Source organism: Schistocerca americana, chromosome 4 (assembly GCF_021461395.2).
Source record: "Schistocerca americana isolate TAMUIC-IGC-003095 chromosome 4, iqSchAmer2.1, whole genome shotgun sequence".
NCBI lineage: Eukaryota > Metazoa > Arthropoda > Insecta > Orthoptera > Acrididae > Schistocerca > Schistocerca americana.
Window position 1 is genome coordinate 204,208,047 of NC_060122.1, and position 27,994 is coordinate 204,236,040.

General features: G+C 41.8%; 2 protein-coding genes across 2 annotated transcripts in view; both read right to left on the reverse strand.

The window, feature by feature from the left end:
• LOC124613351 (sodium-coupled monocarboxylate transporter 1-like) overlaps nt 1–27,994 on the reverse strand; it is a 254,282-nt gene that overhangs the window by 110,429 nt on the left and 115,859 nt on the right. The window lies entirely within an intron of this gene.
• On the reverse strand, nt 460–27,826 carry LOC124613179 (sodium-coupled monocarboxylate transporter 1-like). Its single transcript, XM_047141818.1, has 4 exons — nt 27,728–27,826; nt 25,108–25,194; nt 16,473–16,648; nt 460–1,252 (listed from the first exon to the last, which is right to left on the reverse strand). Exons 1-4 carry the CDS (start codon nt 27,806–27,808, stop codon nt 982–984), a joined length of 615 nt encoding a protein of 204 aa, XP_046997774.1. The 5' UTR covers nt 27,809–27,826; the 3' UTR covers nt 460–981.

The window sequence follows — 27,994 nt, forward strand, 5'->3', positions numbered from 1 at the left end:
GACAAGAGACAGGTGCAATGGGAACGAATGATTGAGATAGTAGAAATAAGAGAGAGCAAGAGGGAGACAGTAATAGTAGGACAGAACGAAAAGGGCTGTGGCTATGAACAGTAGGCAGTGACAGTTAGAGAACCACAAAGAGATAATGACAATGAGTCAGGCCGAATGAGTGAGTGAGCATCGACAACTGGGAGTGAATGAGAATGAGAAACTTGCAGCGATGGACTAGTGAATATGAATGAGTTACAGTTAGGACAGCTATCGGGAGTGAGAGGTGAGTTGGATGCTAAAAAGAGCATGAATATGTTCGCATGCCAATATTTTTGCCAAAATTTTGAAGATGCTGAGGAGGGTAGAATGAGGCAGCTGGCACCTCACTTTTTAGCTGGAGTCTCCTAATAAAAAGGAGCATATTCACCTCTTTTGATCCGATACCAGTATTTTTTTTGTAATAATGTTTGTTCACTGTCAGCTGCAGGAAGTGGACGATTTACGCTACGCTGGGTAGCTTCACTGCGTGCTAGTGCATTAGAGGAAAATCTTTAGTAATATCATAGTACACTATCATATGTTGTTAAACGGGTCTCGAGGAGAGGAAGCGGATTTCCAAATGAAAGGTAGATGTTCCTGATTAAAAAGGAATACTGCCGTTCGTTTCTCCGTAACTAGCAACGTTATAAGAAAGCCAGTCGCCTGGTATCTGAACAGTATTTGCTAGGTATATTTTTCTCAGTTTGGTTCTACACAAATTTTATTTGAGACTGTCTGCATAAAAGGGTCAGCAGTGTGTACGGTAAGTAGAAACGTCGTAGCTCAACAGATACCTGTTTGGAACACAAAGGAAACTATAATTACTCCTGCGTGTAAGATGCGAAACTGTTACTCAGAGATGTATTAACGACCACATGTCAGGCAAACGGCTGGCAGAGTATAGGAGCCCTCAGCGAGGTTGCCGCCTCCTCGTCGTCGTGTGTTGACACATTAGGCCGCTCCGTGTGTCTCGGGTTGCTGCTTCGCCTGCTGGAGCAGCTCAACTCGGACCGCTGGGTCGGCGTCGGCGGCGCAGTTTTTCCGGTGCAGGTGTTTGGGCCGGACCATTGGCGCCAACAGCGACGGCTCCACGTCCCCTGGTTTGAGGGGACCCGTCAGCCGGCTGACCCCCCAGCCCACCGTCACCATGACGACGGCGCCCACCAGCGTGTAGTACAGGTACGACAGCCGGAACAACAGTGGAACCTCGTCCGTCACTGGGCTGCGGACAGCGATAACGACAACTTGACAAACATGTTTCTATGAAATTAAAGTTGACAGCCTGCTAAATCAGCTACAGGACGTCACATTGATAAAAGCCAAACACGACGGCGGTATCCGCAGTGGCGAACAAGGTGAACAACAGAATAAACAAGGGTCAACTACACGGTCGTCGTCCCACGCAAAAGTATCGTAAAACGTTTTACAGTGAGGTGCCAATCCGGAGGGATGAAAACACCACTTACTAATGCTCTGCCGTCGTCTCTGCCCACAACATGGCGCCAGCCGAAGTGGCCGAGTGGTTCTAGGCGCTTCAGTCTCGAACAGCGCGACCGCTACGGTCGCAGGTTTGAATCCTGCCTCTAGGGGACTGATGACCTCAGATGTTAAGTCCCATAGTGCACAGAGCCATTCGAACCATTTTGAACCACCACATGGCGAGACATGGTCTGAAGAAGATTTTTAATAAAATTATTTTGGCGCTTGGTTTTTAGTTTTTAATAAATCCTTACAATCAAGACCAATTAGTATTTTAATTAGTAATCATATCGCTATTAATTTCCAGCAATATTTTCACTAGGTAGACAGAGAAATGTGACAGTTATTCCAACAATTCATTGATATTCCAAGCAAATAGAAGCAACCGAAGTTTGTACAACCATGGTTTTGAAATACACCAGCATCGACTGGGATTGAGTGACGACCCTCTTTGTACAAGTGCAAATGAAGAAGCTGTGAACAACATCTAGAGCGTCTACGAGGGGAGCAGGTAGCGTTATACTCCTATCCACGAGAGAGGAGGTTCGTTCAGGTTCTACATTTACATCTACATCTCTGCAGATCACATTTAAGTGCCTGGCAGAGGGTTCATCGAACCTCATTCACAATTCTCTATTATTCCAATCTCGTATAGCGATTGGAAAGAATAAACACCTATATCATTCCGTACGAGCTCTGATATCCCTTATTTTATCGTGGTGATCGTTCCTCCCTATATAGGTCGGGGTCAACAAAATATTTTCGCATTCGGAGGAGAAAGATGACCATTGGAATTTCGTGAGAAGATTCCGTCGCAACGAAAAACGCCTTTCTCTTAATGATTTCCAGCCCAAATCCTGTATCATTTCTGTGCTCTGTCCCATATTTCGTGATAATACAAAACGCGCTGCCTTCCTTTGAACTTTTTCGATTTACTCCGTGAGTCCTACCTGGTAAGGATGCCACACCGCGCAGCAGTATTCTAAAAGAGGACGGACAAGCGTCGTATAAGCAGTCTCCTTAGTAGGTGTGTTACATTTTCTAAGTGTCCTACCAATAAAACGCAGCCTTTGGTTAGCCTTCCCCACAATATTTTCTATGTGTTCTTTCCAATTTAAGTTGTTCGTAATTGTAATACTTAGGTATTTAGTTGAATTAACGGCTTTGAGATTAGACTGATTTACCGTGTAACCGAAGTTTCACGAGTTCCTTTTAGCACTCATGTGGATGACCTCACACTTTTCGTTATTTAGGGTCAACAGCCACTTTTGAGACAAGAACGGGGCCTGCGACAGCTGAGGTACACGCATACACGTGCTTTGCGCCTGATGAATGCGTGTATCCCGCAAATCATGCCTCTCGCTTGCTTGTGTAGAATTTACCGCTCATAGCTAACATCAGCCATGATAACTGGTAACAAATGGAATAAAAATTCACTACATGACTCGCTACGATCGCGTATAATGGTTGCAATACATACAACATTCAGGGCGGGAGCGCTCACAACACTACTGAACTCTTATTGGCTGTCGGTGAACGCGTGACGTAGGTGCGTACAACAAGGCTAAGCTCGACCGCCATCGTTCGTGACTGCAACTATAGTTTCGCGCTTAATGACGGAATAATTTTGACATTTCATAGTGCATGGATCTGGGGTCAAGTGTTAGTAGTCGTAAACATCAAATGTTTTGGGCGTCATCAGATTTTTTGTTTGTCTTTTGGTGGGACAGGATGCATTTTCGGTTTTCAAATGGTTCAAATGGCTCTGAGCACTATGGGACTTAACGTCTGAGGTCATCAGTCCCCTAGAACTTAGAACCACTTAAACCTAACTATCCTAAGGACATCACGCACATCCATGCCCGAGGCAGGATTCGAACCTGCGGCCGGCCGCGGTGGCCGTGCGGTTCTAGGCGCTTCAGTCCGGAACCGCGTGACTGCTACGGTCGCAGGTTCCAATCCAGCCTCGTGCATGGATGAGTGTGATGTGCTTAGGTTAGTTAGGTTTAAGTAGTTATAAGTTCTAGGGGACTGATGACCTAGGATGTTAAGTCCCATAGTGCTCAGAGCCATTTGAACCATTTTTCGAACCTGCGACCGACGCGGTCGCGCAGTTCCAGACCGGCCATTTTCGGTTTTAGAAGTTGTTTTTCTAAGAGGGATATTGGGGAGGGGGGGAGTTGGGGGCGTGGGGTGAGAGAGAGAGGAAGAAAGTGAGGGGGGGGGGGGGGGGGGGGGAAGGCAGAGCGACAAGTACTCTTCTGTGATCCTCGGTGGGTTAGACCTTCAATCACATAGTATTATGATATACAAAAAGGCCGCGATTTACACGACAATAAAACAGTCGGATGCTATGGTGCGCGAAGAAGTTACTGCATTACTACTTTCTTGGGACCAATAGACATCAGAGATTACGAGCTTTGGTTATGCAGTATGCAAGGTTTTAGGAGTGTCAAATAATCAGACACTGTAAAACTTGGAATTCCAACTCATCCTGCATTTACAAGTTTATAGAGCTCCCTTTGTGTTATTTTCATGATGGCAGGGTTCGCAAGGTCGACATTCACTTCTGCAGTAACTTTTGCAGCTGTCGTCCTCTTATTTTTTGTCATAATCCTTTCGAATGACCGCCCATCACGATCAGTCAACATATAAACTCGTCCGCGTTGCAACTTAGCAGATGATGATTTGCGCTTTATTTGTATGTGGTTTGAATCTTCGATATGGCGTCTCTTGAAACATGAAACACCTCGACTGCCTTGATTATGCAAGCATTAACAAACGACCACCAACAATCTGCTCACGTTCGAAGTCACTTAGATCCTACATAATGCACTCACAACTACACAGAACGCGTTCTGACCACGACTGACACAATGTATCGAGGACATCGTACAGGTGCCGTTCGTGGTGAAATGCAACAGCACAGCCTACTGGCTTGGCTGGAATATTATGTTAAACCACACATTTTTCGTGGGGTTTCCATATTTTGTCACGCAGCGACAGGGAACTAAGTGTAGTACTCGCTTTGCTATCGTCTCGTTGTCGTAACGCACTGTTTGTTCTTAGACTACACGTGACTTTTCCAATGGGATTCGAGCTATAAAACACGTGGCAGAAATAGAACTCCAGCACAAAGTGAGGGCGGGCACACAGCTCTGGATGTCTCACAGCTGCTAGGTCAGGCAGGGCACTCCTTCAGTTCTCACACAGTAGACCCCCGTCCAATTTCTCTGAAGTAATTTCAGCTGCCTCTGTGGCTACACGAGCAGGTTTTCACGCAGCACGCCGTCCGTAACGTGCTCCATCAAAACGTTTCATTGTGGACGTGTTACATAGGCCATACGTACAGTGATTTGCAGATTCAGGAGACGCAAAAACATCCGTGTACATACGATATTAGCAAACCAGACTATAAAAACAAGAATACGAGGAAGGAGTCGTGAGAAGACGTTACCATAGCACTTGTTGCGGGAGAGTAGGAGAATACAGAACTGGAATAATGATGCAAAGTGGATAGGTAAGAGAACAAAAAAGTTTAATTTTCTTACTTCGCATATATCTACAAATAATTTAATTCAGGTTAGAACAAGATTTTCTCCTGAAAGTAGTTTTGCCAAGACACTGATCAATGTCTAGGATGGAAATAGTCTGTGTGGTGGCCTCTTTGCCAAATGTTCCCCTTCTTTTGTTGCTATTTGACATTGTTAAATGGGGAGACACGTGATCTGTTATGTGAAAATATATGGATTAAAGATCACAGGTCAATATCTCAAAAATATTGTTTATTGTTTTACTTATGGGACATCTTCAGATCCAAAATAAAGAAAATTACTTACAAGAGGATTTAATAATTAATTTTCCGATAGTGATAGAAGCTGAATAAATGAGTTAAAATTTGAGCTACAGTCAGGACTTGAACCTAGGTCTCCTCATTTCTAAACGAATGTGCTAGCCGTTACACCACTTTTTTCGTACCAAGTTGGTTTATTTGTCACCACAGAGTACAATATAATATCACGTATCACAAAACAGACACATAAATTGTATAGTGGCCCAAAAATAACTAATTACAGTATTAATATTCATTCATATAATACTCATTTTCTCTCTATGAATAATCATAATAGTCTCATATCACGGAAGGGCTTCAGGCTGTTCCTAGCGATGACCGTCACCCGGGTGAAGATTCAATGCGGTGAAGGAGAATTTCGCGCGAAGAACAAACGTTAGCTTGTGTAACAGATTTCCTACAGCTCTAAAACTGTTTCCTCCGCGCTGGATACGAACCGGAGACCAATGGATTTCTGCTTACAGAGCATCTATAGTCCACAATCCATCTAAATTCTTCAATTCTTAGTTCGAGTTTTATTTTCTTTTTTCGTTTGTTGGTTGGTTGGTTTGGGAAAGGAGACCAGACAGCGTGGTCATCGGTCTCATCGGATTAGGGAAGGATTGGGAAGGAAGTCGGCCGTGCCCTTTCAGAGGAACCATTCCGGCATTTGCCTGGAGTGATTTAGGGAAATCAGGGAAAACCTAAATCAGGATGGCCGGACACGGGATTGAACCGTCGTCCTCCCGAATGCGAGTCCAGTGTCTAACCACTGCGCCACCCCGCTCGGTCTTTTCGTTTGTTATTACTTCCAGTCTCACCTGACCAAACTGCGAGGGATGTCATGTCAGTGTTCTGCTGAGGCCTTCACTGGTATCGTAGCGGCCTCGGGGCCCACGAAGTCCCCACCGTACTTCGCCCTCAGCAGCTATACTCTCCTTGTTGCCATCACCTCTACAAGCTCCACAACAATACATTGAGCAGCTACATGTTTCTTACCCTACTCCCAACTTTTGGAAATGGATGTTTAGCATATTTCCTAATTTTAGTTTCTGATCTTTTAATGAGAGTGGGCGAAAATACTCTTTTTTCGATATACTCTTCAAACTCCAGTAGGCTCTCATCTACTTTCTTGTTAATAATGTAACTGACATAATTCCCTAAAGGTTACATTATGACGTTTTTCATGTAGGGATAAGCTACCCGATCTGAAACCAACAACTCAGAGATTTCTACATATTTACAATCAGTTCGTTTTAGCAAAGCTATTTTTCTTTTCACGTCCTTCCATATATCTACAAATCGAACACCTGTAAATCTGTGTGTGAGCGTGTCCACAAGTAGGCATTTTTGACACAGATTTGTGTCGCGTAAATCAATAGTATTAAGTCGCTCATTTTTAATTATCACATTATTGATGACTCTGTACCAGGAGTCCTTCACTTCTCTTCACTTGGTACAACATTTGTGGCGAGATTTTTCCAGACTGTATTCTAATTCTTATCTGGAACTTTCTGTTCAAATTTGTTCCGTTTCATATTCTGCATTATCAGTTCTACGATCGATCGGTTGTTTGCGTCTGATTGGTTTCTTCGCTTGATTCTGATATAGCTGAGTTCCATGTGGATTCTCGTAAATGTTTTAATTTAGGATTGATCGATGGGACATTTGTCGGCGGATCGGGACTCTTGGGCCCTGTCGCTTTCAGTAGTGCATCAGTGACGGTGTCCAGGTGGTATTCAGTGCACTCTAAATTTCTCTTTAAATACAAAACTGTTGTTTTTTCGTAAATATCTATTAGAACTAGGCCTCCTTCGGCCATCTTTAGTGTTAAAGCACTAGATGCGACGCGGAATAGGTGCCCTTGCCGTATATAACCACATACTTCAGTCATTATCGACTTCGCTATCCCTTTGGAGATTGGCAAACATTGTCCTAAATGAAGCGCTTTTGCCAGAATAGTTATATTAACAACCTTCTCCAAGTCGCTCAGGTCTCTGCATCTGTTTTCTCTTGTGGCGGATATAATAATACGTAATATTGCCTTTAATTTATGGCATTCATTTTAAGAGGGCACTTGTGGAAGACAGTGCCTAGGGACGTGTGTTGCTCCGCGTTTTTTGCCAGGTCTAATATAATCTGTGAAAATCCTCTTAAGTTTAACATGGAACTTTTGGTCTCACTGATCACCGTAGCACTACAGCAACCTCACCTGCACCGACTACCGTAGTCTAACGCTCTTCCTAACACGAAGTTCAGTTCACATCTTCAGCAAATTTTACAGTCCTTAAGTCATCAATACCAACCGAAGCTCTCTGGTATTGGAATAGCACCCCAACTTTGAACGTAATGGGGAAACCCGGCCTGTATTTAATTACGTGAGATCAATTAAATTTCCATTATGACATATACCAATATAATAATTCCATATTGTTCGGTGTTTATCAGCCACCAGGTTTTACGTATCTTCATAATATGCTGATCTGAACCGACCCTGCAATTTAGTGAGAGAGTAAGTCATTAGATTATGACCGAGTGGAATGTCTGGTAGCTGATAAACACCGAATATAATAAAATAATTATATTGATATGTACGTTACAATGGAAATTTAATTATTAAATGTGTCTTGTTCTTGATCACCTCTTATATGCACTTTACTGTATTTTATATCTGAAATGTCTTGCCAATGTGCTGAAACAGTTATTAATAAAGGTATTTTGCTATGTTGGCCTACGATTTTTAATCCAAACATTTTTGCTCTTCCGCCGCCTCTAGTGCCACATGCAGACATATTTATCAATTGAGGGGTCAGAGTGTGCTCAAAGTTGTAACCACCAACAATGCTCACATAATTGTGAACTATACAACATGTTTTAACTATAATCTCAACAAACGCAACACCCACATTCCCTAGCCGGTGCAAAATCCGACATTTGCTTGCAAAATTGCGAAATGCGCATTCAGCAAAATGACTAGCTCTTGTTAATCCACACCAGGTTTTTTACTGAAAATATTTACTGTAGAAGGGAAAATTCCCCGCCAGCATCAAACTCAAATGGAAGACGTATAGCGGTAACACAATTTGGAACAGGTTTCGAGTGCGTCCAATTTAATTATTATAAGTAAACTTCCTTTGAACAAATTTGGATCTTACACATGGCTGTTGCCTCCCATATCAACGAACCTGTAAGTGTAACTGCCATCTGACACAGCTGTTCAGACAATCCAAAATAATTTTTATAGTTGTAAAATTCACTCGCCGATCGGCATGGTTTCGTAAACCTGATGTTTTTCCCATCAATGACTCCCACACAATAAGGGAAAGTGGCATTACTCTCATACTGCTGACTGATTTCCATCCAGTCTTCAATTGTTAATTATTTCATGAACTCTCTTCTAAGCGAGTAGTGTATAGCCACTGTCATCACAAATAGTGGTTGCAATCAATGCATGACCAAGTGAAGTGAATGGCTTGAGTTCCTGATCCTAGATACATGTTAATTATGTGAAATTTATGTATAGTATTATAATTTATACAAATTTCGTTTTAAGTAAGGAGATTCAGAACGTTGGAAGAGCATAGAGGAAGAGCATAAAGGACAACTATCTGGAAAACTTGAAATTGCAGGATGGTAGATCCGGAGATAACACAAAAATTAAAATTCTTTCTGAATATTTTCAGTTGAGGGAGCGAACAGTTCCGAGTTACTAAAAATTTATAATAAATTATCCGTTAGTTTTAATCACTGCAACACAGGAATAAAAGCAGTAAGTTGTAAGTTCAAATGGTGGACGAAGATGCGCCTTCGCCAAATGCTACTGCTAAACCTTCGGCTGCGCCTGTTTCAAGGGCTCCGAAACAGACAAGCAAAAATAAATTGTTTCCTGACTCAATAGAACAGAAACTTTTCAGAGTAATCAAAAATAATTTTGGACGACCGCACCAGAAAGCATATACGATAAAATGCTTTTACTGTCTCGCATTCTGGTGACAAAAGAAATTCAGTCAATGGGATAAACGTTTTTTTTTTAGTTGGAAATTTTGCAACTGGTGCAGTCTTTTTCAGAAAGATCATCAAATTTGCCAGCACAGTCCAATATTGCTTCAGATGTTGCCACCCCTATTCATCTCCCATCGTGACATAACCAGACCGTAGCAATTTAAGTGGCAGTCAAAAAAAATGAGAGATGACAAAAAATAATCAGTAAACTGTTCATTACTTCAGAAATAATCACCGTAACTATTAATATATTTGTCCCACTGTGAGACAAGATGGTCAGTGTCTTCATGGAGAAAATGTTTGCAGTTGCCTACGGAACCGTGATTGTCTCCATGCGTGCACCTCTTCGTCTGGAGCAAATCGACGACCATTAGTGTCATTCCTCAGGGCTCCAAAAACAATGAAATCGCATCGTGAGAGGTCGAAAGTTCTGAAGCGTACCCGAAACTGGGGCTTTACACGTCTTGGCAAGATTGTTCCGACAACGCTCCAGAAGTTTTCCGTGCACCTCAGTATCTGACGGCGTGTCTCCTGTCCTATGGGTCGTACAGTGATATATTTTCGTAGATACATTTAGCGACATATGTGGACATTGCCTATGAAAAGTTTTGCGAATAGAATTAGTAGCAGCGAAGTAATAAATTTAAACGTCTTTCACGATGCAGAAATTTTTCATGCATCTCAGTGTTTATGACGTCATATCTCCTGAACTATGTGTCGGAAAATGGTGTAATTTTGATGGTACATTCAGTGGACTATGCGAATACTTTACGCAAAATGTGTCGCGAATGCAGGTAGTAGTAAAAATGTAATAAATTAAACCGTCATGCCTCATGCGGATATTTTATGCATGAATAGCGGAAATATAGTGAGCGATTAACTTTTTTCGTTTCATAATTTTGTGGGGGTTGCCAACGAGAAAAAGTATTGTAAAGAATTGAAATTATGCATCACGTTTGTTTGCAACTCTTTAAATGCTCTCATTATCAAATACTGGATGAGTAAAATATGGATATTCACATGTCGCAGCAGCACTGCTTTTTCACCCCCACCCCCATCCCTTTGCTTGGTTGGTGCTACTTACCCCTGCCCAGCGATTATTTCCAGATGGTAAATGATATGTATACCAAGTTGGTTGAAGTTACTCCAGTGACTTAGGAGATGTGGATCATACATATATACATAGTCCTACATACATACATACGTACATAGGTTAGGGTGTCCTAAGATATAATGGGGATTTTTTCGTGATATCGAAAACACATACCCTCTATTTTTTCTATTTGACCTTAATAACTCAAATACTAAATATTATTACAATTAAATTATTATAACATGTGCCGACTTGACACTAAACATGAGACTTGAAAACTCTTACTATGTGAGAATGGAGGAATTCTGGAACTTAATGATTGTTTGGTAAATAAAACACCAAATTGCTCAAATCGTATTTGTTTGCTATTTGACATGTAAAAAGATTAGTCTCTACATTTTCGTTTCAAAGTTTGTTTTCTGCAGTCAGCTTAAATCTTTAGGTGTTCTTGTATGCAAAATAGCAAAATTTTTTTTTTCCTCCTCAACCGAGAAGAAACTATAAAAGTCTTGCATCAACTTAACGCTCTTTCAGCTGTATCATTCACTGATCTCAGTGCTGAAACCGTCTTTCTAGTTTCTTGAAAGGAAGTATTGTTTGACCACATGACAGGACATTCGTGGAGAATGTTAACATTTAACAAAATTGTGATGTAAACAGAAAACCAAAGAAACGACGTCTCTGTTTATTTATTTATTTAACGCACCATACAATGGACCACAAAGTTCTTCCTTCAAAGGGATGTAACGGTTAGCATGAGCTGACAAATTATCTTTGGTTACATTTTCAACCATTTTTAGTTTTGTTTTGTTGTGGGACGACACCAAATTTAGTGGATGGGTGCCAGGAGGTGCCGTATTAAAACTCAGCGAGAGATTTCCAAGTGATTTATTGTTTTTTAGCTACAGTGCCCTCGTTCCTCTTGGTCTTCGTCACAGGGCCCCGCAATGCTGAGGAAGCACCCCAGCGTTGCCTCCGCGCTGCGCCGAGGAGCCGCCGAGCGGCCCGCTGGCAACTGTAAGATGGTCCACGCCATGTTTCGTCGCCTGGATGTCACCAGCGTGTGTTGGAAGCCAGGACGCTTGCCCTCAGTAGCGAGCCGAGGAGCGGCTTGCCACTGGCTGGCTGGCTATGGACCCTGCGTCGGCCTCAGAAGGTCGAACCTCGACCTGCCGTGAACTGGAATTCTGGCGCTCCATCTGCTGCTGTGTGAAGCTGGTGGTGGACACGCCCCGCCGTCCAGGAGAACTGCCACACTTGAATGAATCTCGTTAGAAAACGGCACCTATTTATACTCGGCTGTGCGCCTCTGTTTTGCCAAACCTCACATATTCATAACACACTAGGTTGGCCAGTGGGCCCCTTCTGCCTGCGACTTGCGCCATGAAAACGGCTGTGTGTGCCCTCTCCAGCAGTTCTACGCCCTCGTGGCGTCTATTTTCCTTCGCAACTGCTGGTATGCATAACCCACTGCAATCCGGTCCGCACCTGGCTGTAACTTGTGCTCAGAATATCGCACAAAACTAACTTTCCCTATCTTAAACGGTGGTGCCACTACAGTTTCTAGATCCACATCATCGTCAAACAGTGACAAGACAGAAACATTATCAGTCAAATACCATACATGCTGGCTTATCTTCTGTAGAGCTGCTTTTGAAATGCCTGTATCAGTTTTTTGTATGCCTTCATTAACTTCAAAAAGCACAATGTTGGTAGGATGCCAAAATACACTGGAACCATGGCTTGATGTAGGATGTCACGATGGACAGGCAAATGTAAACAGCGCTACCTTCTCCTTGCTCGAAATTTTTAACTGAGCACAAAGTAATGATATTTTTAGGGAATATGTAGCTCTAGCCATCCATTGAGCTTGGTGTATGGCACCTGGAGGCCGTATCTTGAATTTTCTGTTTATATCTCCACCTAAAAATATAACAGAAGGCTCTATCAACTCTCTGTAATCATCTCTGATTATTTCTTTTGTCAGTTCAGTGCAGTAAAACTCAAGCAGATTGTCAATTTTTGAAACAGCTAGGTGCATTGCGACCTTTTCTTGTAGCACTGTATGTTATCTGGATGTATACTTTTCCAGTTTTCTCGGAACTATTTGAAGAGTGGAATATCAGAACTTGTTGTCACCGAACTGATTTTTACCTGGAACACGTTTTTCAACACTATTTCATACACGTGTTGGTGCCAAGGAAACAGAATGACACTTCTGTTAAGTTTTTGCTCAAGTAGCACACAGGCACCATCGATATGGCCTGTATTTGAAGCCGTAATATCACAACAAAGAAACTGCACCTTGTCTTCGAGATTCCAGCTTGTTCACATTCTGAAGAGTTTTCCAACCTTGGCACGGCAGTAAGGTGCTCTTTATTTCTATATGAAATAACTATCGCCAGCCGCGGTGGTCTCGCGGTTCTAGGCGCTCAGTCCGGAACCGCGCGACTGCTACGGTCGCAGGTTCGAATCCTGCCTCGGGCATGGATGTGTGTGATGTCCTTAGGTTAGTTAGGTTTAAGTAGTTCTAAGTTCTAGGGGACTGATGACCACAGATGTTAAGTCCCATAGTGCTCAGAGCCATTTGAAATAACTATCTGAAGACGTTCTTCTTCCCGATCAAGTGTGGTAGGCAACAGTTTACCATCCCAATGAACAAACACAACATCTGGCATCTCGTTTTGAAAATTAACTTTTATAGCTTCAGCAAGCTCTTTCCGTTTCTCTGTACTAATTCTTTGAATAGTGGACTTACTTATAGGAAATTCATCAGTATTATTTCCAAGTGTCTCAATGGTAGCTTCAGGTACATACACTGAATATCTCACACTCAACTGACGCCTATCTAGCACTGCTACTAATTTTGGAGTAATGAAATTTTTCCGCCTAGTTGTCTTACTGGTTCCAGATTTTATGTTCTTAATCACAGTGGTGAAATTTTCTTGCAAACACATCTCATTTTCATTACAATCTGAAGATGAGTCATTTTGTAATGCTTCGTAAGATGCTGTCGAAGGAGCTCACGTGGAAAAATATTTAGCCCGTCAGTTTTCTTCCTCAATAGTTCTGATGCGCGACCATTCCTCTTTATTAGCCAGTTTCTTGTCCATTCTAGCTAAGTGACCAGGACGACCTTGCTCTCTCTGTCGCTGGAAAAAGATTTTTATCTTCATTTATTTTCATTAACTGAAGTGTATCGGCGTGTGCAATGTCGAACAAATCATCTAACTTGTTGACAAACTCTTGTCGGCGCTGCTCAAATAGCTTTTGGGTTTTTTGTGCATTTTTTTTGCAACTCCCTCCAAACTTGATATAGGTTCACTAATTTCTTCATACACTTAGGTACAGATTTGGTAGGTATACGCGCCTTTTCCCAAAAGATCATACATTCCCAAATAGTGAGATTTGCGCTTTCACTGACAGTTAAATTTTCTTCTTGGATATTATAAAATAAATCTGCTAGAACTTGTCCATTCGATGGACGTTTTGAACCTTTCATCTGACGTTTTACCGCACCTATTGAAAATATACGCGTTTTAGAACTACTACGTAATTCCACTGGCATTTTCACATATTGACAACAATTTAGACTAACAATGTTAGAGACACACCGACAAGAGGGCGCGCGACATTCTTACCAAGTACAGCCAACCTGACATGTTTCAATGCAAGTGGGCACGATTTGCCAACATCCTAAGGTTCTGAAATTTTACATATAGTTGTTTTGGCATCGTACAAATAAATTAAGAGGGTATGCGTTCAAATAAAAACTAATTCGAATTTAGGGATACCCTAACGCAGGTACTTTTACATAATGGTATAACCCAGTCCCTAATTATGTTGTGGTAAAAATGTCACACATTAACAACTGGCTGCGTAAAATTCTCAGTACCAGTTCATGATACGGTTGTACGATGGCTTCACAACACTTCATGCATTACTAAGTTTCTTTTTCTCCTTTATTGTCTAGTAACACCAGTATTCAAACGGCAGTGTCTCCTCTAGTAATATCTGGCTTAATGCAGGCAGAGGCACTACCACTTAGTTCATCGTCATTTCAGACTTGTTTAACAGCATTCGAAGCGTAGTTTGCGCCGCCTAATCTGTGTCATCTGATGGTGCATTATTTGCCGTATACTTCCATTGCATTATTGTGGATGATTGCACCGTTCTTTTCCTTCAAATGCAGCAAACGAATTGCCGCACAATTCTCAATTTTATAGAGGGGCTGCGATTGTTGATTGATAATTTTCATGACTGCCTGCAAACAGTGTAATGTTGTGTTTTATTTAAGGAAGGGATAGCACCTAGAGGGCATCGAGCAAACACGTCCTTTTGACGGACAGATCAGCCTCAACACTGAGACATGTACACGCAAAATCCTACTCTGCACACGGGTTTGGAATTTTACTGACAAGGAGAAGTCCACAGTGGTGGGATCAGTTTTTTGAAACCAAAGATACTGTGGTGTAGGTTAGGAACCCAGGTATAACACCTGAAGCCACTCACCCTGGTGGATCCTCGTTTGCGAGTAATTAACGAAGAAAAATTCCGGAATTTTGGGTGATCCTTAATACCATTAAACAAGTCATTACATACAGTTTGATTGTGGGGTGTGGTATGTCGGAAAAAAGCGTCACCTACATAAGGTTTTGGGGTCGAATCCCGTCACATAGAATAAATTCTTTTATTTTTCAATATTTCTCGAAATGACTTTGAGTGTTATATTGATTCAATTAATTGGTCTAAATGATTTTTTTAAATCTATTCCTTTGCCACATCATTCTAATCACCGTATGATTTTCATTTGTTTCATTTCTTTCTTTATATCATTCTTTTTCATGTCGGAAATTTTGTGCATATGAATTTAATTATATTTATCTATTACCATATTCAATTATTTGAATATTCAGATCTACCAGCTATGAAACAAAAAGACGAAGTAATCTATTTACATTGACTGTGCAATGGTGTGAAAAATGTATTTTTCGTTACCAGATGTACTTTTTTTGCACTGTAATCATCATAAAAACAATGAAAAAATAACCTAAATGCCTATTGCACGACCGACAAAATAACGCAGATGAAGATTTAAATGAAAGAAGGGTTTATAAGCAAAACGAAATTCAAGCAAAACGAGAAATAGATGTAGTGAACGCAATAATGTGGACGAAACGACAGGGTGATGAAATAAAAGAAATAAAATCGAAGTTACTACATAAAATTAATTAAAAACACAAGAACAAGCATTTCAAGTGGAAAATATGATATGAATAAAAATGAGGGAATTGAAGAAGTTGATATTGTGATTAAAATTATGCTGCAAAGGAATGGAAATAAAAAATTACTTTTAAATCGATTTTTGAATAAGAATGATGATCCAAGTCATTTTGAGAAAGATTTAAAATTTAAAAAAATTATTGCATATGGCATGAATTATACCACCCACCTTCTGCGTATAAAGCTATCATCATACCCTATGCACCACTCAACCAATCTATGCAATACAACTTTTTCAGTGTTACTGATCAGCAGGCTAAGTCCGCAGCTCGTGGTCTTGCGGTAGCGTTCTCGCTTCCCGCGTACGGTGTCCCGGTTTCGATTCCCGGCGGGATCAGGGATTTTCTCTGCCTCGAGATGACTGGATGTTGTGTGTCATTCATCATCATTCCATCATCATTGACGAAGCAAGTCGCCGAAGTGGCGTCATTGTAATACGGCGGCCGAACTGCCCCGCCATACGATCATCATCAGCAGCAGCAGGCAAAATTCCAAATTTTTTTTTTGTCAATTACTCGCACCAGGGCGAATGGCTTGGGTGTGTTACACCTCGGTTCTTATCCTACATAACCGTATATATGGTTTCAAAAAGTCGATCAAAGCGCCGGGGACCTCTTCTTCTGAGTAAAGTGGCACAAAACGTTATTGAAACTTAACTGCACGACATCTCTTCTCTCTGTTAGCCAATACCTGTACCGAAAATCCTTTTCTGCCATCACGACTCGAAACTCCTATCTGCAGTATTTAGCTTACCTTGGAGTACTTGACGGTGTGACGGTTTCGATGACCGATGTGAAGTTGGCAGGGCAGCCTTCGACGGAGGTAGGCAGCGAGGGGTACCTCATGCGGCCCATGGCGTGGGCGCTCTGAGCCCCTGACATAATGACTGCCACCACCGCCATACCCAACAGACTGCCAACCAGAGCACCCTGTAACAGAGGTACAAATAGACTGCAATGAGGTACACGATCAGAATAACGAAGTGATTGACAATTAGGCATAGAAAGGGGCGATGTTATCAGTTCAGTTTCATACACATGCCCAACATATACGCGGCAGTAACAGCTGTGCAGTTCAGTGCTAAATTCCTTCGTTTACTTTAGATGATCGGCGGTACTGAGTTCGCCTTGTATTATCACTTTTCAGATCTCTTTCTCTGTAGGTTGCTCTCATTCGTTTGCGTATTTTAAAAAGAAATCAGCAAACGAATGATCACGCTGTAACATGGCCCTTGCTGCGCTGATAACCAGCACGGCTGGGCCGTGGGTTTAAGTGCAGGTGTCTGGGTGCTATTTCGAAGGAGCTGCGCTTTGTAACGTCTAGTAAGAAACAAAAACAACATATTATGTAGTAACGAGAAAATTATATGTATCATATTGTGTTATTGTATAAAATTATGTATTTTTTTTATTATTTATTTCTGAGAATATCTGCGTCGGCGAGTAATGAAACCGCCACAGACGATAAATGTCGAACAAAGATTAAAATAAGTAACTAGTATATAATACGTGACGGATAGCAATTTCTTTGTCTTCTTCATCTGGGAGTCGAACGAGTAAGATATCCTGTGTCGTAGAGAACGCCAATGTAGCATTCTTTTGTCGAGACTAAGCAAGGTACGCCATTACGTGTGAATTCACAAAGGTCTGTAATCACTGAGATATTTAAAGGTTTTAATAGAGTTGTTTAAATGAAAACTTGTATTATTTATTGTTAAGCTTGCTTGCATATTATCCCATCCTGTTGAGACATTTTTCAGTTATATAAATATTATCTGTGGTGCTGAGCTGCGTGGAGAACGAAGAGCCGCTGCCGCGGCGTATTTAAACGACTTACAATATAGTCGAGCATACCGCAAGGAAGCGGTAAAATAATAGTAAAATAATATTATTTCTTTTAGCTCCCAGACTGGCAGTGAAGATCAGCAGATTTTATGATGTGTTGCAGATTGACGCGGGCTGCTGATAGGATATAATTTACAGTGCAAATAATTTAATGTACCTTCAGAATCTGATAGGAATCTTGCTGTGCTCCGTTCTGATCTGGCAAACTTTATAGTGACAACGTATTTTTTAATGAGAGTCTCATGTTCTTGGGCTAGTCGTGGTATGAAATAGCATTTTAACGAGAAATAAAATCCACTGCGAACTTGTGTTTTTGAACGATCACACGGACTGTAACATCAGTGCTCATAACAAAGTAATTTCAACTTTTAATCACTGTGAAGTAGGGAAGATATATTGATTCTTAGCGTGAGTTGCAGTTACGAAAAATCGTTCCTTAAATTGTAGGCCAGATACAGAACAATAAGACTTCCATATATACATTTTATTCCGCTAAAGGGTAATGATGATAAAGAAAAGCAAAGCACAGCATTATTAACAGATATTTCGCGGCTCTTTTCGTATATGCGATAATAAAAAACGCGAAAGCTTCTGTTTTTCATAATAACGTCTCGAACACCGGCCAGTGACTGGGGTCTGGCTGTTGCCGTACAGTGAGCGCGTCAAACCCCAGAAGCTTCCTGGAGGCTTTGTACCAGGCCGCTGATACGCCTAAGTTGGGTGTGGCTACGCCTTGCTGCATCTGAACGGGCAGGTCGTTTCTCCATGGGTGTGCTAGTTACATCTCTGGGCTGTGACTATGTTCTAGGCCGTTACAGTATATATACCACAATCCACCATACACTGCATACTGTAGGGTACCTTGTCCGACTCACAAAGGGAGCGAGACAGAAACGACTGTCTATATGCCTCCGTACGAGTCCTTAATTTCCCTAGTCTTGTTTTCACGGTCGTCCTGCGACGTGTGCATTGCTGAAAATAGCATCGTTCTGCAGTCAGAGGCAAATGCAACTTCTCTAAACATTCTCAACAGTGTTTCGCGATAAGAATGGAGTTTCATTGTAGGAACAGTGTTTCGCGATAAGAATGGAGTTTCATTGTAGGAATTCCCATTTGAGTTCACAAAGCATTTCTGTTATAGTCGTGTGCTGACTGAACCTAATAACTATATTTTCAACCAGCATACATCCGAACTGTTTCGATGTCCTGCTTTAACCTCACCTGCTGGTGTCCTTAAACACTCGAACAGAGCTCAAGAAAGGGACACACAATTTTTGTGCAGGTGGTTTCTTTCATACATACTCTACACTTACTTAGAATTCTCCCAATAAACTGTAGTCGACCATTCGACTTTCTTACTACTGACCTTGCGTGCTCATTGCATTTCATGTCACTTTCCAACGTTACGTCCAGATATTTAATCGAAACGATTGTGTCGAGCAACACACCACTAATACAAAATTCGAACATTACATTACATTAATTTACCTTGAATACATTTAGAGTACACTGTCAGCATCACAGCAGATTGAGACTGTAAGCCATCTTGTATCCTCTTACAGCCCCTTAACGACGACAGCTTTCTATAGATTGCAGCATCAATACCAAACAGTCGGGGGATTGCTGCTCACGCTATCCATCAGATTATAGAGATCGCGTGCAGTCCTATCGTAGTTCCCTACGGCATTCCTGACGGTGGACTAGTCTTTGATGTCCAGAACAACGTACTGAGTTCAATTAATTAAGAAGTCTTCGAGTCTGGAAACCTAGTCCATATGCAGAGGTATGCTGCTGTAAGGCACTGTTTCAAACGCTTGCCTGGAAATCTAGGGAAATGAAATCTACCTATTTCCCTTCATCCGTGGTTCACAGTAACATTCTTAATTACTTCGTGCCTTCGATACAGTACGTATACGATAGCGATCTTGATGGCCTTGATGGTTCTGTGCTACTAACCGCGACCGGCTCCTGGGTCCCTATCGACGAAGAACCATATGGAAGATATCGTATAATAAATAACGTTTGTGCTGAGTAATCAGTCTTGCCTCTGTGCTCAGAGCGGTACTGGTGAACCTACAGTGTAGCTCCTCAAAAAACAACTCTGCAGCCAGAACCGGCCACCACCTAACAATCAATAATCATTCGATCTATGTGATGGTCCAAGACACATCTCTTGTACCTCTCATTCAAATACAGTGTCGTGGGACAAGAACATCTGGAAGTGAGAAACAACTAGTTCCAGTTTGTAAAATCCACTACTCGTCCATGGTGTATCATGTTGCTGCCTGTCACAAGAGATGTAGTTCTCTCAAGCCGCGAGCGAAGTGGAATGACATGCAGCTTCTATCTCTGGCGAATAGAGTTGCCAAAAGTCCATGGTTGGAACGTGTAGATACAGGCACATCACTTTTAAACAGTGTGAATATTTTTCCTCATAAGAGTGTGGATGTCAAGTTACAATCTGACCAGCCGGCTGTAACTGCTTACAACGAGGCGAATATGTAACTCGTTATACCGGTAGCCATATTCCGCTTTGGGTTCTAGATTTTGTTTGTAATTTAATATGTAATTGGTCAGTTTCAGCAGTTAGGTCCTACTTTACTCTTGACATAATCAAAGTATTTGTTTTAATTTCTGGTTACTGTTTTCTCTTATACAATTCCATGTTCATACCAGGCACAGAATAAACGGGTCATAACATGTTAATATTTTAAAATACAAGAAAATAAGAAAGTGAGAATGCTGAAATAAGCCTTACAACGTGGAAGCGCAGGCGGCTTTGAAGCAGTAATATTAGTTGGGCATAAATCACCTACGCAGACGAAACAACTCATCACGCATGGAATAAAAAACGTAGACATCTGGACATCGGAGGGCGGTATCAATCTCGTTAAAATCATTCAGGGTGCCCCGTTATCTTATAAAGCACTAAAATGACAGAATACTAAGTAACACTTTGTAAGATGAAGCACCAGAATAACTAGAGGGATTTTAACAAGGAACTCATCATATAGTAAGCCTTATTTGTGCATTTTCATTCTTCATTAGTCGTTGTTTAAAGTTCTTACTAAAAGTCTCGAAAAGTTCACGATCGGTTACCTCTAATGAGCAGTCGGAGGGACATAGATTACAATTTTTTTAATCAATATGGTAGATAAATATGATGGTACTATACAAAGAGGAAGCGTTTTAGCAAAAATCTCAAAAAGGTTTCATGATAGTCTAATAAACATTCAGACGGACAGGGGTTACATCTTTTGCTATAAGGAGAAATGTAGTTAGCAAGAACGAGTAATGGTTCGTGACAGGTTTGCCTCAAATATTTCCACAGTGTTCTAATAAATGTTTATATCGACGTAAGCTATATGTATTTTAATATGTATGGTATATCAATATAAATGTAAAGTGTATAAGAGAAAACTCTGCTAGCAAAAATCTCATAGTACTTGGCCAGTTTCCTTCAAATTTTTCCGCGACGCTCTAATAAATATTCAGAGGACCTAGATTGTATTGTTTTATAAGTAACAATGCATAGATTTTCTGTTCTGCGAGTAAGAAAGTGCTGTGCTGTTAGAACGTGTGGTTTTGTTTTCACTCTCGCAGTCAATCTACGATAGCTGGGCATTTAAAAAATTAGAGAGATCATACGTAATGATTATATTCTGAATCAAGCGAGTATGCTGGTTTGTTATTTTACCTCGCAGTCGATCTTACCACAGATCAGATGAGCATATACACTATCTCTAAATACTTAATTCGAAACAATTTTTGCGTTTAGCAATACATTAAAGAGCAAAGAGACTGGTACACGTGTCTAATATCGTGCAAGGTGCCTCACGAGCACGCTGAAGTGCCGTATCACGGCGTGTCATGGACTCGGCTAACGTCTGAAGTAGTTGTGGGTGGTAACTGACACCATAAATGCTGCAGGGCTGTCCTTAAATCCGTTAGAGTACGAGAGGGCGGAGATCTCTTCTGAACAGCACGTTGCAAGGCATCCCAGATATGCTCAATAACGTTAATATCTGGAGAGTTTGGTGGCCAGCAGAAGTGTTTAAACCCAGAAGCCACTGCGTAGCAATTCTGGACGTGTGGGGTGTTGCATTGTCGAATTGCCCAGTCCGTCGGAATGTGCAATGGAGATGCTAGTGATCAGACATGTTGCTTGCGTACGTGTCACGTGACAGAGTCTTATCTAGACTTAACGGGGGTCCCATATCACAACAACTGCACACGTCCCACACTATTACAGAGCCTCCACCAGTTTGAGCAGTCCCCTGCTCCATGGATGCGTGAGGTTGTCTCTAAACCAATACCGTCCATCCGCTCGATACAATTTGAAACGAGGCTCGTCCGACAAGGCAACGTGTTTCCATTCATCAACATGGAATGTCGGTGTCGACGGGCCCAGGCGAGGCGTAAAGCTCTGTGTCGTACAGTCATCAAGGGTACACGAGCGGGTCTCCGGCTTCGAAAGCCCTTATGGATGATGTTTCGTTGAATGGTTCGCACGCTGACACTTGTTAATGGCCCAGCATTGATATCTGCAGCAATTTGCGAAAAGTTTGCACTTCTGGCACGCTGAACGATGCTCTTCAGTCGTCGTTGGTTACAGCGATGTCGGATATCTGATGTTTTACCGGATTCCTGATATTCACGGTACACTCGTGAAACGGTCGTACGGGAAAATCCCCACCTCATCACTGCCTCGGAGATGTTGTGTCCCGTCGCTCGCTCGCCGACTACAATAGCACGTTCAAACCCACTTAAATCTTGATAACCTGCCATTGTAGCAGTATTAACCAATCTAACAACTGCGCTAGACACTTGTATTATACAGGCGTTGGCGACCGTAGCGCCGTATTCCACCTGTTTATATATTTCTGTATTTGAATACTCATACCTACACCAGTTTCTTTGGCCCTTCAGTGTGTATCCTTAACTTGATAAACAGAATTATATGCTGATTTGTTTAGTACCTCGCAGCCAGTTTTAACATGGAACAGAAGATTTGTGTTTATAGTTAAGTGGCTTATGATTCGGACAGTTCTAGGGAATCAAAATCGTTCGAAACTCTGTATTTCTACCCATTATCATATTAAGACCTTGCAAAAAACTGTCAGTGAAGCTACTAACATGCCAGCTGCAGGAGAGGCGCCTCACACCCCCAATACCAATGATTCCAACCAATTTATCCATTCATTTTAAGTGACTTCAGTTCCCATTCAGAGATTCGTTGGCACTGGAAATAAATGTGCTCAAGGTCAGAGAAAGGGGGGAAGAGGAGATTTAGAGAGACAGAGGAGGAGGTAGAGGTGGAGAAGCGGGAGGTGGACAGAGAGAGAGGGGAGAAGGTGATAGAGACAGGGGGAGGAAGAGATGGACAGGGGGTGGGGGGCTGGAAGCACGACATTGGGACGAAGTATTTCGCAGCTGCGAAACATTGCCAGGTTCCACTAGTACATAGTATATTCCTCGGCAGTTGATCTGAAGATGCTACAACCGAAAACGGTAATGAGAATTTAAACGAAAGAGCTACTTGGATTGTGTGATTGTGCGTGCGTCATGATCAGTCGCTGAACTTACGACGCGGAAGTCGCCGAAGTGGCGTCAATTAGAAGGACCTGAGCCAGGTGGCCGCATTACTCCAGACGGTGTTTCTCGGCCAAACTTTCTTCACAGCGAACAGTTGTGCACAGTGTTAACGCACCATTTGCAACCATTCTAATAAGCAGCCTAGCCCCTGACGCGATATGTTGAACTATTTACGTAGCATCCAACGTTACAAAACTCACATCATCAGTCAAAATAACACATCTGTGTCCACTAAGTGAACCCAACATTTCTCACTGTGTTACAGTCGCCGTCTCATTGATTTCATGACATGACTTGTGTGGGCGGCAATCGCGATGGAACTTGGCCCTATACAGCACTGTGCAGACACTGATGTAATTTTGTATTTCACGAGTATTATTTCAACATGTGATGACATGTTATCATTTCGTAGACTACAGGCTCCGACGGAGATTTGATTCCAGTTATAACTGTGCTCCGGATCAGGACTTTAATCTCTGCATTTCCTGGACAGTGCGCTACCAATTGCGTTCTCTGACAGTGCCTCACAGACCGACTAAAAGGTTCAATTTACTGCCAGATCCTCTCCATGCGTTCCAAGCTCGTGGGATTAAGCAAGCGAAAGGTTCGTTTTCCGGACCGTAATATCAGAAGCCAATAATTTCACGCTGGAAAGCAGTAGTCGCCGATCATTCCAGAGAATTTTTGTGAACGTGCTACTTCTTTCGGTCGATGGTAACTGTGAAGGTGTGCCATATTTTTCCAGATATGGTTTCCGAGCGTCTCACTGCATCATTACGTCGAAATTGACTCGGTGCACAACCCTGATTTTAAAATGCATTTGTCGTAATGCTATTACGTGAATGGCGCATCATCACAAATAGATCGAGCATCGATCCCCACCACACACACGTATCAAATCAGTATCAGTTTGAAGAAAGTCAGAGCATGAAATTCGTACTCACTTGTGGCAAGTTTGACCAGCACCATTCGCTGTGAAATTTGTAATAATTTTCCATTGGCTTCCCTGATCAGCTGAAAATGTGAGATGACTGTGGATTTCATAAACTTCCAGTAGCTCTATACCGTAAATCTGCAACGCTTTTTTTTCTCATCAGCCAACGGAAAAAATTACTAAAATTTTAATGTATCTGAACGTTATCTGGTTTGCAGCAAAATAATAAGTAAAAAAATCTCTTTTACACCATACTCTCTTCTTTGAGTATATTGTAGGCAGCATATATATGTTCGGAGATTAGTAAATACAGTTCGTCAGCAGTTTAGAGTTTTCTTTTAGAAATTTTTCTTTTGCGCTCCACCTACTCGCTTCCAAGAAACTAGAAAGTAACACAAGTTGCACCCGACCCCTCAGCTTAGGTGTTGAGTACATTCTTGCTTTATGTAACTAGATAACACGTAATTGGTTTTGTGACATTTTCGGACTTGAAGTGTGTCTAGTTCATGAAACAAGCTTCCATTTTTTTCTCTTTCATTTCCTAGTTTTACATGGGAAACAAAAGTAGGTTAAGAATACATTTATACAAACCAAGGGGAAGTCTGTTAGCCTCTGACTCAAAAATGTGAGCTATCAGTCTCAGCTACTCACTGATCGGCAGCCCCACTTCGTCACGACAATTATGTCTATCCTGTCACCAGAAGTATTCATGAAAACGTTTTAAAATGACACGATAATGCCAGGAATATCTTTCGTATCTGGAAGTACTCATTTTTGTCTTCAGTTTTATTCCGTAGCTTCCCTCATTCTGCTTGTTGCGTAAACCCTCTCTCTTTACAGGTGAAATGTTAATCTACCAGTAGGAAGAACTGAATCATGTCGTTCAAACGTTAATCAAACTGGGAGAATGACATTCTGTTGAGCATTAGTCGACGTTTTCTGTATTTGCTCTTCTCAATGTGAAAACTCTCTCAGAGCTGTGTAAATATTTGGAAGCGGAATGGCTCTATCATACCTTGGTGTTCGCCGAAGGTACCAGCATGCCAAACGAGAAGAGTCCCAGCAGTGCTCCATTGCTGACTCCGCTGACACTGTATCCCAGCTGTGAACACGAAGACAGCATTTATTGCAGGTGTAGATAGCATATGACACATTCCGGTTGTTCCTCTAGAACATTGGTAACATAAACATTCAAAGTGCTGTAAAATACGCGATTTTTTGTATGGTTTTATTTATCAGTTCAAGTTGGTTTGTAGGATCTATGAGTATGGAGACGTACCACGAGACTTCCACAAAAATTATCGTACATACAATCCAAAAGATAGCAAGGGCAGGTAAGTGCGGGAAATATTGCTCTTTCGGCTTAACAGCTCCCGCATCAAAGTTGCTGATGATAATAGTGTACAGAAGAATAGAAAAGAAAATTGAAGCAAGGCTAGACGACAATGACTTTGGCTTTACGTAAAGTTTAACGCAGCGGAAAGACAATTGCATCATTGCTCTTGATACCGGAAACAAGACTAGAGAAAACTTGTGACACGTTCGTGGGAATCATCGACTTAGAAAAAGCGCTAGACCGTGTAAAATGTTACATCGTGTCCTAAATTCCCAAGTAAATAGGTATGAGTTATAGATAAAACAGATAATATACGAGATGTGCAAGAATCACGAGGAAAATAAGCTATGAAAGAAATAATAGGATTCAAGAGTGAGATTAAAATTCTAGGTGAGCGAGTATCAGTGAAAAGATACGCTGTTACATTGCTATATTCAGTGAAAGTGGAGAATTACAGGAACTGCTGAATGGAATGAACAATCTAATAAACACGTTCTGTGGATTGAGAGAAAAACGATGAAAGATGAAAGCAAAGCGTATGAGCGCCAGTCTGGCTAGCTGCGATGTCTAACGCGCTGCTTCCCGAGCGGGAAGGCGTGCCGGTCCCCAGCACAAATCCGCCCGGTGGATTAGTGTCGAGGTCCGGTGTGCCGGACAGCCTGTGGATGGTTTTTTAGGCGGTTTTCCACCTACCTCGGTGTGGGGCGGCGGTGGGATGGGTGGACTGCTGTGGCCTGTTATGGGGTTGTGGAGCACTGAGGGCTACGGGGGGAATGAAGCTTCTCCGTCGTTTCTAGGTCCTCACAATACACACACAATGCGTATGAGCAGAAATGAGATTAGTGGTAAGCTTAACATCAACATTTGAGGCCAAGAAGTTGACGGAGTGAAGAAATTCCTCTACCCTCGATGCAAAACATCACATAAGAGACGAAGCAAGGAGGACATAAATCAGACTATCACAGACAAAGAAAGCATTCCAACCCAAAAGAAGTACAAACGTCGGCAGTAATTCGAGTCAAAATTTCTGTCGATGCACGTTTGGAGCAAAAATCACAGCACTGTAGGGAATTTGGAAAAACCAGAGAAGATATGTGCTGTAGAAAACTGTTGAAAACTATGTAGTTTGATATAAGAGATCAGAAAGTTTTGTGGAGAATTGACGTGGAATGGAACACATGGAAAACAGTGACGACAAGAAGGAGCAGTATGATGAAAGAAATGATAACACATCGAGGAATACCTTCTACGATACTGGAGGAGACTGTAAAAACTTTAAAAGGAAGCTCGAGCTTGATTATATCTAACAAGTAAATGAAGACATTGGTTGCAAGTGCTGCTCAGAAATAAAGATGGAGGCACAGGAGTGGAATTCGTAACTGGCCACATCAAACCAATCAGCAGACGTCACATACCTTGTTCCTCTCCAAAAGCTCCAAAAGTGACAACAAGTTCTCAGTCGCCAACTCGCAGTCCGTTAGCTATGCCCCATGTTCTCATTGCTTCTGACATTACGGTGAAGTCCCACACAAGTCCGTACATTGCTACGTATTTTGCGACCAGGAACTGTACGCTTAAGCTGTGTTCCCCTTTTCTGAGGGAGTACTGGTGAAAATTTCCACTACTGTCGCAATCCGACTTCGTCGTCACCTATTCCATTATCTTTCATGGGTATATCGGGTATTTCGTCTGCTAGCCGTTCAGCCATCTTCAGGACCAGTCTGTGAATGAATTAAAACTACTTTATACTATCATATACTGTATGTAATTCAATCAAGTGGTTTTAATGCATTTAGCGACTGGCCTTCATGATGGTCGAACCATTAGTAGCCGAATTACCTGTAAACGATAGATTGCTGTTTCAGGTGCCTCTATTACAGAAGCGACCTAGAGTGAGGTATTGACACAGGCATTTGAAGTCGACTGCGTCGCTAGCGCGGAGTGGAAAATTCTCTCAATTGTCCAAAGTATGAATAGCAGAATGTCTTACGTGCTAACACACATCGGTAAAATGGACCAAGAAAATAAAAAGTTGTAAACTATGCTACAAAAAAAACTTCAGCAGTAGTAACCACTGTAGCCATAACGATGCAAAGTTCCTTCGAACATACATGCATGTTCGAATGAACTTTGCATCATAATTCGGAATAACACAGGCACTGCAATATCGTAAGCTTTTCGTTAGCAATACATTTCGAATAGAAAACAAGTGAAAATTTAATCGATTCATTTCTTCCTCGATCGGATTTCCTTTTTTTTGTCGAAGCCATCCATTTTGCCGGCTGGCTGTGTGTCTCACCTCAAGTATGGTGCTCAGTTTCTCGACGACCAAGACCAACCCAACGGTGATGGCGCCCACAACCAGCACGATGCCCTGCATTATAAGGTTCACCACGACATCCGACTTCCTGCCAGGCATCAGGGGTAGCAGGAAATCCTCGTAGATGGTCCCAGATAGTGCGTTAAGGCATCCAGACATGGAACTGCAATTAGAAAGAATTGTTTTAAATGCAATCTATTTTACTTGATTTTAAATACGCAATATACATTCCACATCCAGTCATTT

Excerpts from the sequence above, each read along its gene's own strand:
- LOC124613179 (XM_047141818.1), bottom strand. The coding sequence starts at position 27,808 with ATGCAGGGCATCGTGCTGGTTGTGGGCGCCATCACCGTTGGGTTGGTC. Across the intron at positions 16,649-25,107 it reads TACCTTCGGCGAACACCAAG|GGTGCTCTGGTTGGCAGTCT; the intron begins GTATGATAGAGC and ends CCTCTGTTACAG. Across the intron at positions 1,253-16,472 it reads ACACCGTCAAGTACTCCAAG|CCCAGTGACGGACGAGGTTC; the intron begins GTAAGCTAAATA and ends CGCTGTCCGCAG.